Source organism: Canis lupus, chromosome 3, assembly GCF_011100685.1.
Source record: "Canis lupus familiaris isolate Mischka breed German Shepherd chromosome 3, alternate assembly UU_Cfam_GSD_1.0, whole genome shotgun sequence".
NCBI lineage: Eukaryota > Metazoa > Chordata > Mammalia > Carnivora > Canidae > Canis > Canis lupus.
The window spans coordinates 38,229,866-38,246,691 of record NC_049224.1 but is presented as its reverse complement, the minus strand read 5'-3'; the positions used below and the strand labels follow the sequence as shown (position 1 = coordinate 38,246,691).

Sequence of the window (16,826 nt, the reverse complement as noted above, 5' to 3'; positions counted from 1 at the left end):
GATTCTAGTAGGGACTGCATTGAGTCTAGATTATTTTGTGAATATTGCCATGTTAACAATGCTAACTGTTCTGACCCATGAACATGGGCTAGTTTTTCAATTATTTAGATCTTTGTTAATTTCTTTCAACTATGTTTTGTACTTTTCAGAGTAAAGGTTTTGCACTTCTTTTGTAAGTTGATTCCTAAGTATTTTATTCTTTTATTTGTTCATTTTCACTTTCTAAAATTTTAAGTAGCCTCCGTGCACAGAGTAGAGCCCAGGGCAGGACTTGAACTCACAACCCTGAGATGGAGACCGGAGCTGTGATCAAAAGAGCCTGAGCCTAACTAACTGATCTACCCAAGAACCCCAGTATCTTATTCTTTTTGATGGCATTGTATATGAAATTGTTTTTGTTAGTTTCATTTTCCTATTGTTCATTGTAAGTAGATAGAAATACATGTGATTTTTGTATACTGATCTTTTTTTTTACACTGCAAACTTGCTGAATTTGCTTGTAAGTTACAATAGTTTTTTAGTTATTCCTTAGGATTTTCTATATACAACATGATGTCGTCTACCAATAAAGGTAGCTTTACTTCTTCCTTTCCACTATGGTTGCCTTTTGTTTCTTTCTCCTAATTACCATGGCTAGGACCCCTAGTACAATTTTGATTAGAAGTGGTGAGAGTGGACATCCTTGTCTTGTCTCTGATGTTAGGGGCAAAGCATCTAATCTTTCACCATGAAGTATGATGTTAACTATGGATTTTCATAGATGTCCTTTATCAGACTGAAGAAGTTCTATTCCTATTTTCTAGATTTTTTTAAATCATAAAAGTTTTGGATTTTGTCAAATGCTGATTTTGCTGTCAGTTGAGATGATGATATGATTTTTGTTTTTTACTCTATTGATGTGATGTATTGTGTTTTCTTTTTTTAAAAAAGATTTTATTTATTTATTCATGAGAGATACAGAGAGAGAGAGGCAGAGACACAGGCAGAGAGAGACGCAGGCTCCTCACAGGGAGCCTGATGTGGGACTCTATCCCAGGGCCTCCAGGATCACACCCTAAGCCAAAGTCAGACGCTCAACCCCGAAGCCACTAAGCCACCCAGGCGTCCCACATTAATTGATTTTTCTAGTATGAAACCAACCTTGCATCCCTGGGATAAATAGTAGTTTTTTTTTAAGTGTATAATTCTTTTTATATGTTGCTAGATTTGGTTTGATAGTATTTCTCCAGGATTTCTGCATCCATACTCACAAAAGATATTGTTGTATAGTTTTCCTTTCTTGTGGTATCTTTGTCTGGTTTTGGAGAGTGCTCTCTCATCTATGTTTTGAATTTTTTTGTAAAAAATTGGTATTAATTCTTTTAAAAATATTTGGTAAAATTCAGCAGTGAAGTCATTATCTTGTGGGTAATTTTTATTTTATTTTATTTATTCATAGAGACAGAGAGAGGGGCAGAAACACAGGCAGAGGGAGAAGCAGGCTCCATACAGGAAGCCCGACATGGGACACCCCAGGCGCCAGGCAGCCCTAAACCGCTGCGCCAACTGGGGCTGCCCCCCTGTGGGTAATTTTTGATACTAGCCTATGTCTTCACTTCTTACAGGTCTATTCAGATTGTGTATTTCTTCTTGAATTAGTCTGGTGGTTTGTGTCTTTCTAGGAACTTGTCCACTTCATCTGTTATTTAATTTATTGCCATTGGTGTATAAATCATAGCATTTCTTTATATACATTTCTAATTCTGTAAGATTGGTAGTAATGTTCTTTCACTTCTGATTCCAGTATTTTGAGTTTTCTCCTTTTGTTTATTCATTAAGTTAGTTAAAGGTTGGTGAATTTTCCAAGAACTAGCTTTTGATTTCATTGATTTTGTCTTAAAATTTTCTATTCTATTAACTTCCATTTTAATATTTTTTTATTTCCTTCTGCTTCCTTAAGATTTAGTTTGCTCTAACTGAGCCCGGAGGGGAAAGGGGCGGAGCTCTCTTGGTTCAAATACCACAGACTCTAGCCTTTTTTATTGAATTTTTGTAGGGTTTTTTTTGAATAGATATTTATTTCCTATTGGCCCTTGGGACCATTTCCAGGGACTTTAAATGGTTGTTTATTCATTCCAGGGCTTTTAAAGCCCATGCTAGAGGATGCATGCAACTCACAGAGGAATCTCACATGTGAGTCCCTTAAGCCTTTTCTGCTTCTTCTGCCTAGAAACTTGACTGTGTGGAGGACTGCAGTGCAGCAAGTGCTAAGGAGGGCTGGCATAGTAGTTTCCATCAAGGAGGGTCTGGGTGCTACTGAAACAAGGGGGGACAATTATGTGCAACAAAAGGAAGACTTTTGTGATCTTTGGCATTGTCCCCTAATGCATATTTCTTGCCCTGGGGGTAATCACTGGGTTTTAAGTAGGGAGAAGAATCTATGAGGTGATGGTGGAGGGAGCAAGCTTGAGGACATGGCAGTGCTGACGTGTGTGTCAAATTTGACCTAGGTATTCTCTGAGAATCTGTGCACTCTGTGTCAGTGATCCTAACTGCATGGATTTCATATTGTGTAAACATATGGATAAATCATCCCCCTCTGGCTCTCCAAACTCAACTCGTAGCTGTTGTCCTCAGAGATATGAAGGTTTAGCTAAATTCATTCCCAGTCACTTTCACAGCTTTAGAAGACCTTCTGTTTAATTTATAACAGACTCATTTTCATGTAGATGAATGAAATTCATATTTTGTGTACAAAGTACATCTTTTCATAGAGTTACATATAGTTCACTTAACTGCTCAGACCTTTCCTGTGATGGAGTTGTTTATTGAAATAGCATTATGAAACTTTAATAAGAGGTGACAAAGTTATCCTGGAAACCTGTCTAAAACTGTCAGCATCTTGAGCTCCGTAAGATTAGGAGGAGCACTGTGGGCCCGTCTGGTTATGAGAAGTCACATTAGATTAGGATGAGTGCCAGACAGCAATCTTTCCTGCATCTTAACAGAGAGCTTCTTAGCAGAAATACTCCCTGGGTTAATGCCTCCCATGAGGCATGGATTCTGGCCCATTCTTCTTGTATCCTCTTTCTCCTCCCACAAACACAAGAAGAATAGTTGCTGGCACTTGGTAGACAAGTGCTGGTTTGAATAATGTCTTAATTGTGACTTCCAATTTACCTGTTAGGGTCTTTAGTGCTGGGAATTACAAAGATACACTCTCGTTTGCAAAACGTTTTTTCTATCCAAGCTTTCTGTCCCTGGAAGAGAAAGAAATGAAAATTAGACCAATATAGTCACAAACTATAGTCAGAGTTCTTTCTTTTACTTTTATAAAACCTCTATGCAGCTAATAAGAAGTCTGCCCCAAACATCTGAATAGACACCTCCAATAATGGTGGATGCAACTCTCTAAGGATCTTGGCTTTGGTTCTTTTTCAAAGTGGCTTGGATGTATGTATTCATGGTTTCCATAGGGCTACAAAACCTATGCTTTGCATGCAAGTCAAAGTCTGCAAAGGGGACATTATGCCACCCTGGAGTAAGCCATTACCCAGACAAGCCCTGGTGTGAATCTGAGTTACTAGAGAAACTAACAAAGTCTGCAAGTCTCTAATAAGGACTTTGTTTTGCTGTCAAGAACTTCATCTTCTCTGGACTTCCAGGCACTCACCCACACACCATAGTAGTTTTACAAGTGGACCCTTTAACTGGTGCTCAGATTCACTGAATGCTATTTTTATATTAAAAATATTGAAGGTGGTAAGGAAATGGGTACTCATATAACACTGAATCTGAAGCTGGGAGTTGGTACAATCTCTATCGAGGGCAATTTGGCAATAATATCAAAATTACAAATCATATACGTTTTGGCAGTTTAGTATTTTACTCTACCAATATGCCTGAATGCATGCAAAATGACACATGCTGAAGTTCACTTACTGCATTTATTATTTGTGATATCAAAAGACTGGACATCACCTACTGTCTACCAGTAGGGGATTGCTACCTGTGTTAGGGAAAAGTCACTGATGGAACTCTCCATGACTATTAAAAAAGAATAAGACTTTTCCTCTGTATCATTAGGAAAAGATCACCAAACTATGATAAGTAAAAAAGCAAGACATGGAATAATCTCTAGGGTATTGTCATTCTGTTACAGGGAAGAAGTATTAATATGAAAATACACTTGCTTGAAAATAGACACATTATACTAGGAAGGGTTCACAAGAAGCAGGTGACACTGGTTCTTCTGGAGGGCAGGAGGATCTGGAAGCTGGGAGGATGTGGGTGAAGGGGGAAGACACTCATAGACTGGGTACTCTTTTAAAGTCTTGAACAAGACTTTACTTTTAAACAACAGTTTTATCTTCATAACAAAATTGAAAGGGAGATACAGAGAGTTCCCATATGCTCCCTGTTCCCACACTCCATCATTATCAGCACTGTCCACCAAAGTGGTACATTGTTTACCAAGGTTAAACCTACATCGACACTTCATAATCACCCAAAGCCCATAGTTTACTGTAGGATTCACTCTTGGTGTTGTATATCCTATGTAAATGTATAACGACATGTATCCACCATTACAGTGTCACACAGTATCATAAAAATCCTCTGTGCTCTGCTTTTCATCTCTTCCTCCCCACTGAGCCCCTGGAAATCACTCATATTTTTACAATCTCTATAGTTTTGCCTTTTCCAAAATGTTATATAGTTGGAATCACAGGTATGTAGCCTTTTCAGATTGGCCTCTTTCTGCATTGAGGATTCCAATCTGCATTGAGGATTCCTCTCCACCTTTCTAGGGCTTGAGAGCTCAGTTCTTTTTTGTGCTGAGGAATATTTTATTGTCTGGATGAGCCACCATTTACCCATTCACCCACTGAGGCTGCTGGCTTCCAAGTGCTGCCAAACATGAATAAAGATGCAATAAACATGTGCAGGGTTTTGTAGGGACTTAAGTTTTTCCTTTTAAAATTGCGGGGTTTCTTTGCCCCTTAAATTTTTTGAATTACATAAATGTATTAACTATTTAAAAATATACAAAGTTTGCCTAAAATGCAAAAGTAAAATAAAACAAATTTTTAAAAAGAGAGAAAAACCCCTGTGCTGCCCTAACAATTGGGTGCTGTCATTTTCATTTGCCAACCTCTTATTCGTCTACATCCATTTGTTGAATTTTTTTTTGTGTGTGTGTAAAGTGCTGTGCTGGGTGCTTGGGGACTCCTGAGGAGATGTGCTTCAGGTACTTGGGGACTTCCAGGACAAGCTGGGTCACCACCCCATGGAAGTGTCAGATGGTGTGGTGTTTGCATGAGCTGAAGGATGTTGGCAGTACATAGTGGCTTTTTGGAGCAGAGGGAGGCAAGAAGAAAACCTGTCCACTTTACCAGGGACCCAGCATCCTTCTGTGTATCTCCTTGAGGCCTGGCTCAATGTACATAGTGCTATTTGTGTATGTGCGATATGTGTGCTTATATGATGTATTTGTGCATGTGTACAATGTATTTGTGGTGTGTAAGTGTAGAGTATATGGAGTATATGTGTATGTGTACGGTATGATGTGTACACATGTGTGGTGGTACATATATGTGTGATGTGATCAATATATGTGGTGTCTGGTATGCATGTGGCATGTGTGCTATGTGGAATGTGGTGTGCATATAACATGGGTGTGTCTCTGAGGGTAGGTTGGCAGGCACAAGGAAATGGAGCAGCCTAGCATGTGAAGCCTGCAGAATCCTGAGTCAGATCTTGGGGACACCATGGAAGACAGAGCCTCATATTTTTGGCCACTCTCCCACAGTCTCCAGGGTGAGCAGCACAGTGTGACCTGTGAGTCTAGTGGCCAGGTGCCAGGTGTGTGACCTGAGAGTCTAGTGGCCCTCACTCACCTGGGTAGCAATGCTGATTAATTTCACCTTCTCAGAGATGGGAACAAAAACCACATGTCACAGATGCTCTCCCCAGTGAGGTCATGTCAAGGACACAATGCTACTTTTGTTGCTCCCCAGAGTCCTGGTCCCAGTCTTAGGGATGCAGAGACAGTCTGATCAGGGTTTTCATCCTTCTGGAGGGACATTTGGGGCCCCAGGTTTTCTGGGAAGATCACATTGGCTGGACACTTGGCTTCTTTTTGAATAACAGAAATGATTTTAATTCAAAATCTTCCCTACAGGTCTTCAAAAAGCAACACTATATACCTTTTTTCTCCAAATAATTTAATTACTTCTTGAAAACCACATTGCTAGTGAGAGAAAAGTGGCCACATCAGCCAGAGGAGAAGGCTCAGAGTGGCAAGCCCCTGAAGCCCTGGCCCCAGCCCTTCTCATGTGGACTGTTATAACAATCTAGTGCAAAATAGCTAAGCAGAGCATTTGCTATCTGGAGAGAAAATGTACTTTCCCTTTTGCATGTCGCTCCTCTCTTTCCAAAGGTGAGAGATTACACCCCTCCTCCTTTTTAAAAAATAGAGTTCACAGTATTTGGACTATATGCCTTCAGTGAAAGACAATAAGAACTCTAAAAAATCTGGAACTCCCATGAGTAGGCTAGTTTTTCACAGAGACATAGGGTAGCAAAGAAATCAGTATATTGTGGTTAATGAGAGCAGAGTTTCTCACTATTGAGGATTACAAATACAGAAAATGGAGAAGGTTAGAACAAATTCCTGTAGCAGGGAATTGAAATTGAAATGATCAGTATGAATCCATGGCTTGTAACACATAGAGAGAGAAAAAATTATATAGATATAGGTGTTTATGGTCCCTCTGCACACACACACACACACACACAAGTATATATAACATGCTATGTTAGTTATCTGCTGCTTAACATAACAAATTGGCCCCAAACTTCATGACTTAAAACAATAAAATTTATTATCTCACAGTTTCTGTGGACTAGGAATTGGATGAGGCTTAGCTGGGTTCTTCTGACTCTGCATCTTTCTCAGGGATTTGATCAAGCCATGGGTGTGGGCTATGGTCTCATCCAAAGGAAATCCACTGGAGAGGACCCATTCCCAGCTCCCTCAGGTAGCTGTTTGCAAGATCCAGTTCCTCTCAAGGATTGTGGGCCCAAGTACCTCACTCAGTTTCTTGCCATGTGAGCCTCTCCACAGGGTGCCTCACAACATGGTGGATGACCTCCATCAGAGGAGGAAGCATAAGAATCACACAAGACAGAAATCACAGTCTCTTTATATCCTCATATTTTGGTGATATCTCATTACTTTTGCTGTATTCCATGGAAGAGAGTCACCAGTCTTGCTCTCCACACTCAGATGGAGGAGATTACTGTAGAGTGAATGGATGTTAAGCTTTTTCTATTATAATGTGAGTGCCTGACATTAAGCTTTTGATTGCTGAGGCATCCATGTCAAAGACATCCATTTCCAATAAACACAGTGCCAGGTGTGTGACACAGCTACTAGCAAAGCAATCAAATAAAGAACTAGACTGCCCTCACTCACCAAGTTCCCTCTTTGGTGACTTAGATACCTGACTATTGACCTTCTTGTGTCCTAGTTCTCACTCATGCCTGAAATTAGCCATAGAGTGAATCCTCAAAACTCTAGACACCCACCTTTGGACCTTATCTGCGACCTTGCTGTGTGGTCCTTGGGTGTGCCATGTATCCTCCAGACTTGTGAGTAATAAATCTTGTTCCTCAAAGTTTCCTGTTGGTTTTTGCTGAAGTGCATCATGGAATCATGATAAGAATGACAAGGGCTGGTCCAGCTACAACATTAGTCTCATGGGGGCAATACCTGTGGGGACTTGCTGTGAGTAACACAGGTCCTGACGAGTGCCTCAGGTATTCCTAGCCAGAAGCATCACTAGCAATAGGCTGGGACCAACACAACAATTTCAAAGGCATGAATATCAGAATATCCCAAATGTTTTATGAATGCTAAAAGTAGTGGATAAAAGTTTGAAGAGTAACAGTGCACTTACATAATCTAGTAGTATCTCTCACAGATATTTATTAACTACATAGAGGAAATTAATGGCTAGGCAGTGGAGAAATCTGGTGAACACCACCTAAAACCAAGTGAGCATTATCGATAATGGAACAAATATTCACTATGAGCCACCCAATAAAATGCACTGAGGATAAAAATGTCAAAAATACATAACCTGAATCAAATCAAGAGGAAACTTCAGACAACCCAAACTGAAGGGCATCCTACAAAATAACTGACCCATATACTCTGCAAAAATGTCAAGGCCATGAAAGACAAGGAAAGATTGGGGAATGGTTCTAGAGGCTATAGAGTCATGACAATGGAATGCCCTTTCATCTCTCCACCCTGGCCTCTTTGTCCCACCCCCTCACAGCCTTCTATCTGGTCCCTCTCTAGTGCCACCCACCTGCTCCCTGCTAAGCATTGCCCTCTCTCCCTATCACATAGGTCCTCCCTCTCAGCCCTCCTCACACAACAAATCAGCCAGTGGGCACTTCCAGGAGACCTGTGCCAATACAGTTGGCAATCAAGAAACCAATATCTAGCTTCTGGACAACTAGGCTTAGGTCTCATATCATCAAAAGGAGAAATGTCACCTTCCCCACCAGATTTAATATGCTGAGGTGATGAAGGACTGGGAAAGCAGTAATATGCCTCTTATTTTTATTAATATCTGTTCTGTCTCAAGCAGCATTTAAATGCCTCCATCACAGAGTGCTCCTCCACCCCCACCCCCATCTCCTTTACATGCAGATGCAGGGCATCTGTGACCCTAAGGGAACATTGGCTTGCACATTACCCCCCAAACTTGGGAGGGGCTCTTTTCAGAGTGCCAAGCCCCAGCCCTTGCTTGTAGCCCTGGGCAAAAGCAGCAGCTGGCATTCTGCAGGCCGAACCCATTTCCCTCTGCTTCACCAAAAATCCTTTTTTTTTTTCACCTAATGAATAAGCTAGCATGTGACTAACAGACTTTCCCTGGGGGAAAAAGTGCTTTGCTTTAAGTACTAACTGTTGAATTTTAAAACATTTAGTCGTAAAGAACATTCTTGTTCAAAATTCCAAGTTACTATTGAGTCTCCAGAAATGTTCTAGAATCTTCTGAGGATTAAAAAAGATACAAGAGCCACTCTTTGCATGCAATCTCTCACGCTGTTTCAGTCTCTGCTCAAATGTCCCCTCTTTAGGGAGGTTCTCTGACTCCCCATCTCACCCCCAAGCCCTGTTCCCTGTTCTTCATAAGGCTTCAGCCCACTGACCTCCTTCCTCTCTACCCTTCTCTCTCCCTTCCTACAAAAGCCATGGAAGCTGAAACCCTGTTCCATTCTCTGCTTTATCCCTAGTGCCTCCGGGAATGCCTGGCAGAGAGGAGGTGCTCAATATCCTATAATGACTAAATGAGTCAATAAATCACTCAGTAGGAGCATTGCCAGGGCCCTCAGATCTTATCAACACCACCTACCACGATCTTGGCTTCTGGGCCCACACTCCCCCAGTGGGGTGCACACAGAGCAGAAGGGAGGTAACCCAGGTCACTTGAGGAAAGTCTGTTCGCCATGGGGAGGAGCTCAGCCTCTGAGTGGCTGCATAGCACTGATGCAGGTGAAAGGCAAAGGGTGGAGGACCTCTTAGTCAAATATTCCTCCTTCCCCTCCAGCTTCTGCTACCAGGGCTGAGTACTGCCAAGGTAACAACAAAGAGTCATGGAATCTTGCAAAGTGTGTCCTTGTGAAATGCAAAAACAGAGCCTCTTAGGGGTCATTTATAAACCCTTCAGATCCCCCTGTTAGGTTAGATATTGCCCACTCAACCAAAATATTCCTGCCCATCACAAATGATTATTCTAAACACTTTAGGGCAAGATAATAGGAACACTGGCATTGGGGATTAAAATCTGACCTGCTAGAGTGCTCTCTCACTGGAAAGTCTGTCTTCGAGGTGGAGTGAGGGGACATGGAGGTGGTGCCACCATCATGCTCCCTAAGCCCTCTGACCTGTGACTTTTTCATCTCTGAGATGGAAACTGATTTTCATAGATTAGCCTCACCTGGAATAACACTTGTAAAGTATCTGGGAGGTATTAGATTTAAATAGAAATCCTGGTCATTATGTTTTATCACAGGATAGTAGATGCATGAAGAAACAGAGGCAGTGTGTTGTCAAGGCTTTGGTTGGTGGTTCAAAAACCACTGGGTGTCAGGAGTTTGGAGAGGGTAAGTACAGGGAGGAAAGGGACTGAGCTAAACCTCATAGCGTGGCAATATCTAAAAAGGTGGGCTGAAGACATTTGGGGCCAAAGGATGGTGGGGTGTGTGAAACAGCAGGTGCACAGCAGAGGGAGTGAGGATGCAGATAGACAGTGGAAAGGGGGAGGGGAGCAGGTGGTTAAAGGGAAGAGGTGGATGCTCCGGAGCAGATGGGCAAAGAAATGGAAGGGAGGGGATAGGTTTCTCATTCCACCCCTCACCTGTGTGAGATTGGGAGTGGGCTGTGAAGGGGCAAGAGAAGGCTCATCATGTGATGAGCCCACCACGGGCTTCTCCTGGTAGTGCAGTGAAGGCAAAAACCAGGCTGCTACCTATTCATGGTCCACATATTTTATGGGTGTCACCATGTGGCCAGCACGGGGCTATCCCACTGAGCTTTCCCACTTCCAAATGAATGTTTCTTAATCACTATGGGCAGGTAGTGGAGGCAAATCAGGACGTCGTGGCCCTGCCCTCATGAGGCTTCCATTGAGGTCAGGAAGAACTAATGGCAAACAAGCAAGGCAAAAAAGAAACCAGAGCGTTGCAGACAGTGGGAAGCATATGAAGGGAATGAAGAAGAGTGTGTGATCGGGTATGTGGTGTGCGTACGGGGTGGGTTGGAGGGCTTGTTAGATTGGGAAGTCTTGGCTAACCTGGTCACACATTTAAACTGAGAAGTGAAAGATCAGAAGAAAATTCTAGGCTGATAGAAATAGCTCATGGAGGGACCTGCAGCAAGCAGAACTGGGGCAGTTGCTAAGGAGCGTGAACTGTATACCTGACAGACCTTGGACCTCGAGAGGCAGGTGGGGCATGTTCTGCAGGGACTTTAGGCCTCAGGAATGGGTGGGCAGAAGAATACATGAACTTATGGAGATGGCAAAAGGGAGGCAGGGCACCAGTAGAAGACTGGAGTGTGGTCCAGGCAACACATGCTGGAGGCTTGGACTAGCCTGGGTGCAATGAAGGTGGAGTGGGGGTGGGCAGATTGGAGATAGATGGTGGGGGTGGAGGGACAGGGAAAGGCATGACCTTTCGCTGATAAGGCTGAAGGAAGGGGAACCCAGTAATGACCCCTGGCTTTCTGGCTTGTGGAGCTGGGTGCTTAATGATGCAATTTTGGAAGTGGGATAGCTCAGGAATGGATTCTGGGAGGAAAGTCCAGGCTCCAGGCGCCTGTTAGACTTCCAGGTACAGCAGAGGTGTCTCATTGGACCTTATTAAGGTATCTAAGATAATGGGAATTACTGAGATTGCAGAGGAAAGACTACACATATAAGAGAGAAAGGTGCCCTAGCACTGAGCCCCAAGGAGCCGAGGAGGGGACTGTGGAATAAAGGCCAGTGAGTTGGAAGACAGATGCACTGGTGCAGAAGCAGCGATGGCCCCTCTGCCGGGGACTGTGTGCCCATGGTGGGCTATACCAGATGATGGCTCAAGGGCTTAGAACCCCTCCATTTCCCCTGCCCCAGCCAAGCTATCCAGGCCCTGCCCCTCGCTCCTCCACCCCCTCCCCTCCATACCCCTGCTCCCATCACCCCATCCCAGCCCCAGCCTTCTCAAAGGCGTCCAGGGTCTACCAGGTCTTTATTATGATATTTTTTTTTTGTAAAGGAAGGAAAAAGAAAGAAAGAAAAACCTGCTGTAAGGATGACCAAGGTAACCTCTGTACAATCTGGGTGTCATGCTCACCCAGATGCTCACTGTCAGACTGTTCTTTGGACTTTTACATAGATTTAGAGGGTGGGGCCCAAGGATGCGCAGACAGCCAGCACCAACCCCTGTGAGAAGTTTCCTGTGAAGCCCCGAAGTGGTGGAAGCTAGAGGGGTGCAAAGAGTCAGGAGAATTTGACTTTCTGGAACTTGTACACACAGTAGGGATGACCCTTTAGGAGAGTTGCAGGAGGGAGGGGGAGTCTGCAGGGGGACACCCTTGAGAAGGTGGGGCTGGGATGGCATGATGGGAGTCAGGGGTGGAGTTTGGAAGGAGGGGAGTTGAGGGGTGGGGATTGGGGCCAACAACTCCAACTCGTGGTGGAAGAGGAGGTGCAAGCGACAGGGGAAGGCAGGAGGCAGGCCAAGACAATAGGGAGTGGCTTTTGGCCTGGGCAGATGTGATCAACCTTGGGAAGTGGCTTCCAATATGTAAGAGCTGGTTTACTGTCAGGCAAGTCTCTGTTTACTCAGTGGCCCTGTTTCTTGGGCCAAAATTAACAGAGACTGAACACTGGCCAGGTATTGTGGGCTCATTCTCATTTTCTTTTTAAGGTCAGTTATAATTTTCCTTAGAGAATTAAAACCCCTGGGAACCCTGGGTGATTCAGTGGTTGAGTGTCTGTCTTTGGCTCAGGTCGTGATCCTGGGGTCCTGGGATCGAGTCTTGCATCAGGCTGCCCGCAGGGAGCCTGCTTCTCCCTCTGCCTCTCTCTCTCTCTGTATCTCTAATGAATAAATAAATAAAATCTTAAAAAAAAAAGACAAGAATTAGTTGCCATTATTAACTGAGAGGGAGATTACATCTGAAAATCTTGACTTCTGGCTTCTCTGGAATGCCCTGGCTACATGGGACACCAGCAGACATCCTTGGACAGTTGCAGGTAGCAGTGGGTCCCCACACATGCCCCTGACCTACCCTTGCCTGGTTTCTGGGAGCACCTATGGGCCTGGCAACTCTCCAAACCCAAGAATCAAATAACTTCCTTGCCAAAGCACTGTCGCAAACCACCCATCTTTGTGTGCACAAGCGTTAAAACTCCACAATTGTTCCTTCTGACTCCACCTGCCACTCACTCACCCCACCATGAGCCCCACCCAACAGGCCATTTTTGAGTGGTTTGGCTGATACTCCTGCTCTGGCCCCTCAGGGAGACTCTTGCAGGACAGACCCTGCCTCACTGGCCCCTACAGCAAAGACAACCAGTAGGAGCCTCAAGTAGGGACCCATTGCATGGCTGCCCTTCAGGCACTAGGCCTCAGTTTCCACATCTGTAAAATGGGGATGACAACATGAGACTCCAATGACAGTGCTTATAAGAGCTTCAAGATCTGATTTCTTTGCTTTATTGATACAGTCCCCAGGAGGTGACAGGGCTGGCCTGCAGGACATGCTTGGGGGGTCATTAGAACCCACGTCCCCTGCTCCCCTGGGCGAGTTCCCTCCTCCCCAGATCCCAGATCTCCAGCCTTGTTCTATCCAGGGACCCTCCCTGGGCCACAGTAACACCATCCTCCAGACCAGAGTCCCGGGAACAGAGTAGGAAGTGATCTATCTATCTTTCTTTCTTTTTCTTTCTTTCTTTCTTTCTTTCTTTCTTTCTTTCTTTCTTTCTTTCTTTCTTTCTTTCTTTCTTCTTTCTTTCTTTCTTTCTTTCTTTCTTTCTTTCTTTTCTTTTCTTTTTTCAAATGAGATATAATTCACACACCCTAAAATTCATCTTTTAAAGGGTGCAGTCAGTAGTCTCTGAACTTCATTCCTATGAATGCCTCACTGATATTCCACTGGAGGAACTCAGCCATTCATGGACGTCTGGGTTGTTGCCATTCCTTGGCTATTGAAAAGAGCACTGCTCTAAAGACATTTTTCTTTTTAGAGGGGATACCTTGAATAAGGCCATGAAAAATGGAAGCAAATTTATTAACTTGATTACTTGTGTTTGTGCTGGGGGCTGCAGAATATTTCCCTTTCATTTCTTACTGTTCATATTGTGTTTTCAATTTTCTTTCCTTTTTAAAATAGATTTTATTTATTTATTCATAAGAAACACAGAGAACGAGGCAGAGACATAGGAAGAGGGAGAAGCAGGCTCCCTCTGGGGAGCCCTATGTGGGACTCGATCCCAGGACCCCAGGATCACGACCTGAGCCAAAGACAGATGCTCAACCACTAAGCCACCCAGGCTTCCTAGGGTTTTTAATTCTCTAAGGAAAATTATAACTGACCTTAAAGAGAAAATGAGAATGAGCCCACAATACCTGGCCAGTGTTCAGTCTCTAAGCCCAGGGTCTCCCAGCTGCCGTTGGCTCCGCAGGTGGGGGGGTGAGGTCGGCAGCCTCATGGTAACACCTTGGGGTTTTAGTAGCATAACTAACTTTGTAATCTTCCAATAACACAGCTAATTGCCATTCCATCATCTTAGATTTATGCATATTTTGAGCTGTGATTGCAAATAATGGAGTCATAGACAGGTCTTGAATGGTCACTAGTAGTTAAAGTCACAATTACAAAAGATTATCTATATTTTCTACACTTGTAGAAAAAGTTCAATGGACTGAATATTTATGTCCACCACCCCCCCCCATGCTTATATGTTGAAATCCTAACCCAAATGGGAGGGTATTGGGAGGTGGGGCCTTTGGAAGGTGATTAGGTCAGGAGGTTGGAGCCCTCATGAGTGGGATTAGTGCCCTTACAGAATAGACTCCAGAGAGTTCCCTCGCCCCTTCCACCATGTGAGGACACAGTGAGAAGGCAACCCACTGTGAACCAGGAAGTCCTCACCAGGCACCAAATCTGCAGGTACCTTGATCTTGGACTTCCCAGCCTCCGGACCTGAGATAAATTAGTTTATGAGCCAGCCAGTGCTACAGTGGTATAGCAGCCTGAATATACTAAGACAAAATCTTGCCAGAATTCAGTGTGTGGATTTCATCAAAATTGAGTTTTCCTGTTAAAATGTGAGCACACACCCATTTGTTTCTGGGATGATCATTCTTGATGCAGTCACATCATATAAGATAATGTCTTTAATTCAAAGCGGTGCTGCACAGATGCTGAATACACTTCTCAATGTGCTATCTGCCAGGCTGACCTCACCTTAAGTGAGGGGGATGCCAACCTTCAAATGGAGTGCAGGGTGGGTATTTGCCTTGAGAAAGTGACAATAGTCAAATAGGAGGACAAACAAAAGCAAAACCAAAGAAAAGGAGAGCCCATCAGAGTAATTCTGCTACTTAATTATACAGCTGGGCCAGCCGCATAGGTAGGAGCTGGGCTTAGGCTACTATGTCTTTGATATTTGTTCTTCATTTTTACTGTTGATAGGAAAGACCTTCAGGTCTCACAGATGCAGCAAGAGACCCCGGACCCAGATCAATATTTTGATGTCCTGGAATGAAGGCCTAGTGGGACCAACTCACACATGCTCTTTCTTGGACTATTTGAAGGAGGAGAGGAAACAAAAATGGGCCACATGTTGGGTTATCCAATTCTCCCACTCCCAGACAGCTGTGCTGCTCATGAATGAGGACCAATGCACAAGGAACATAAATGGTTTGTACTCCAGCTCCTGGCTCTCCAGTGAGCCTGAAAACACAGGGTGAACTGTCAGGAGCTCAGGGTTGGCAGGGGTGATGAAGAGAGAAAAGGAGAGGTAGCTAAGGTCAGCTTCTAGCCCCTGCTCCTGGTAAAGCCATCTGAGCAGAAAGCTCCGCAAGTCACATGCCCATCTGGATCTCAGATGCTTCTGCTCCCCATTTACAGAATCACATAAAGGTAAGCCAGACAGGCACTTCTAAACACAAGCTGTGCTTCACAGATGTGAGTGGCCTCTCTTCCTCATTATAGAATGGGACCCAGGGGTGGCCCATGTTTTTTTTTTTGGCAGGGGGGAATCATGCTTTTGAAGGAGGATGCTTTGCTCTGTAGATAGGGGAAGCCACAGTTTCTGCATGCCGGGACCTGTACCACCTTACATACCTCTTCCCCCTCCAGTGCCAGAGACTGGATGTTCAGGTCAGGGTTGCCACTGCTCCCAGAATGGGCCAGTAGGAGCTCCCTATCTCTTCCCCTCGAGCCCTGCTTCTCAAAAGAACCTGGCCCAGAAACTTACTTCTAGAAGGCGGTCCATAGGGTCTGTGCCAGTCTTCCTCAAAGTATGCAGGGTAGATGGTTAAAAATGAAGATATCTGGCAACTATAGGACACAAGGAAATATTTGCAAATCACAAATCTGATAAATAATTAACATCCAGGGTTCCTGGGTGGCTCCGTAGGTCCTGGGTGTCCAACTCTTGGTTTTGACTCAGGTCATGATCCAGGGTCATGGGATCGAGTACCAAGTTGGGGCCTGTAGTCTCTGGGGAGTCTTCTTAAGATTCTCTCTCCCTCTCCCTCTGCCCCTCCTGCTCATGCTGTTTTTCTCTCTCTCTAATAAATAAATAAATCCTAAAAAAAAAAAAAAAAGAATCAACATCTGGAATATTAAGCCTTACGGCTTAACAATGACAAAAGCAACAACAAGAGGAAACATCCTGATTTAAAGATGGGCAAAGCACTAGAATCACCATTTTCCAAAGAAGACCTACAGATGGCCAACAAACACAGGAAAAGATGCTTAATATCACTAATCATTAGGGAAATGCAAATCAAAACCACAGTGAGATATCACCTCATACCATTAGGATAGCTACTATTAAAAAACTATAGGAAATAACAAATGTTGGTGAGGATGGGGCAGTATCTGAACCCTTGTGCACTATGGGTGGGATTTTAAAATGGAGCAGAAAACAGTATAGTAGTTCTCCAAAAATTAAAATTAGAATTATCATATGATTCAGTAATTCCACTTCTAAGCATATGCCCCAAAGAATTGAAAAGAGGGTCTCAAAGAGATATTTATACATCCATGTTCA

The 16,826-nt window shown here is 43.8% G+C and overlaps 1 protein-coding gene across 1 annotated transcript in view; it reads right to left on the bottom strand.

The window, feature by feature from the left end:
* The window catches only part of TRPM1 (transient receptor potential cation channel subfamily M member 1), a 123,684-nt gene that overhangs the window by 71,865 nt on the left and 34,993 nt on the right, over positions 1-16,826 (bottom strand). Inside the window, exons 3-5 of the mRNA XM_038533683.1 lie at positions 11,890-12,017; positions 10,416-10,526; positions 3,160-3,239 (exon numbers count right to left, since the gene is read on the bottom strand). Coding sequence (XP_038389611.1) covers positions 3,160-3,239; positions 10,416-10,526; positions 11,890-12,017 — 319 coding nt within the window. The remainder of the gene's footprint in view (positions 1-3,159; positions 3,240-10,415; positions 10,527-11,889; positions 12,018-16,826) is intronic.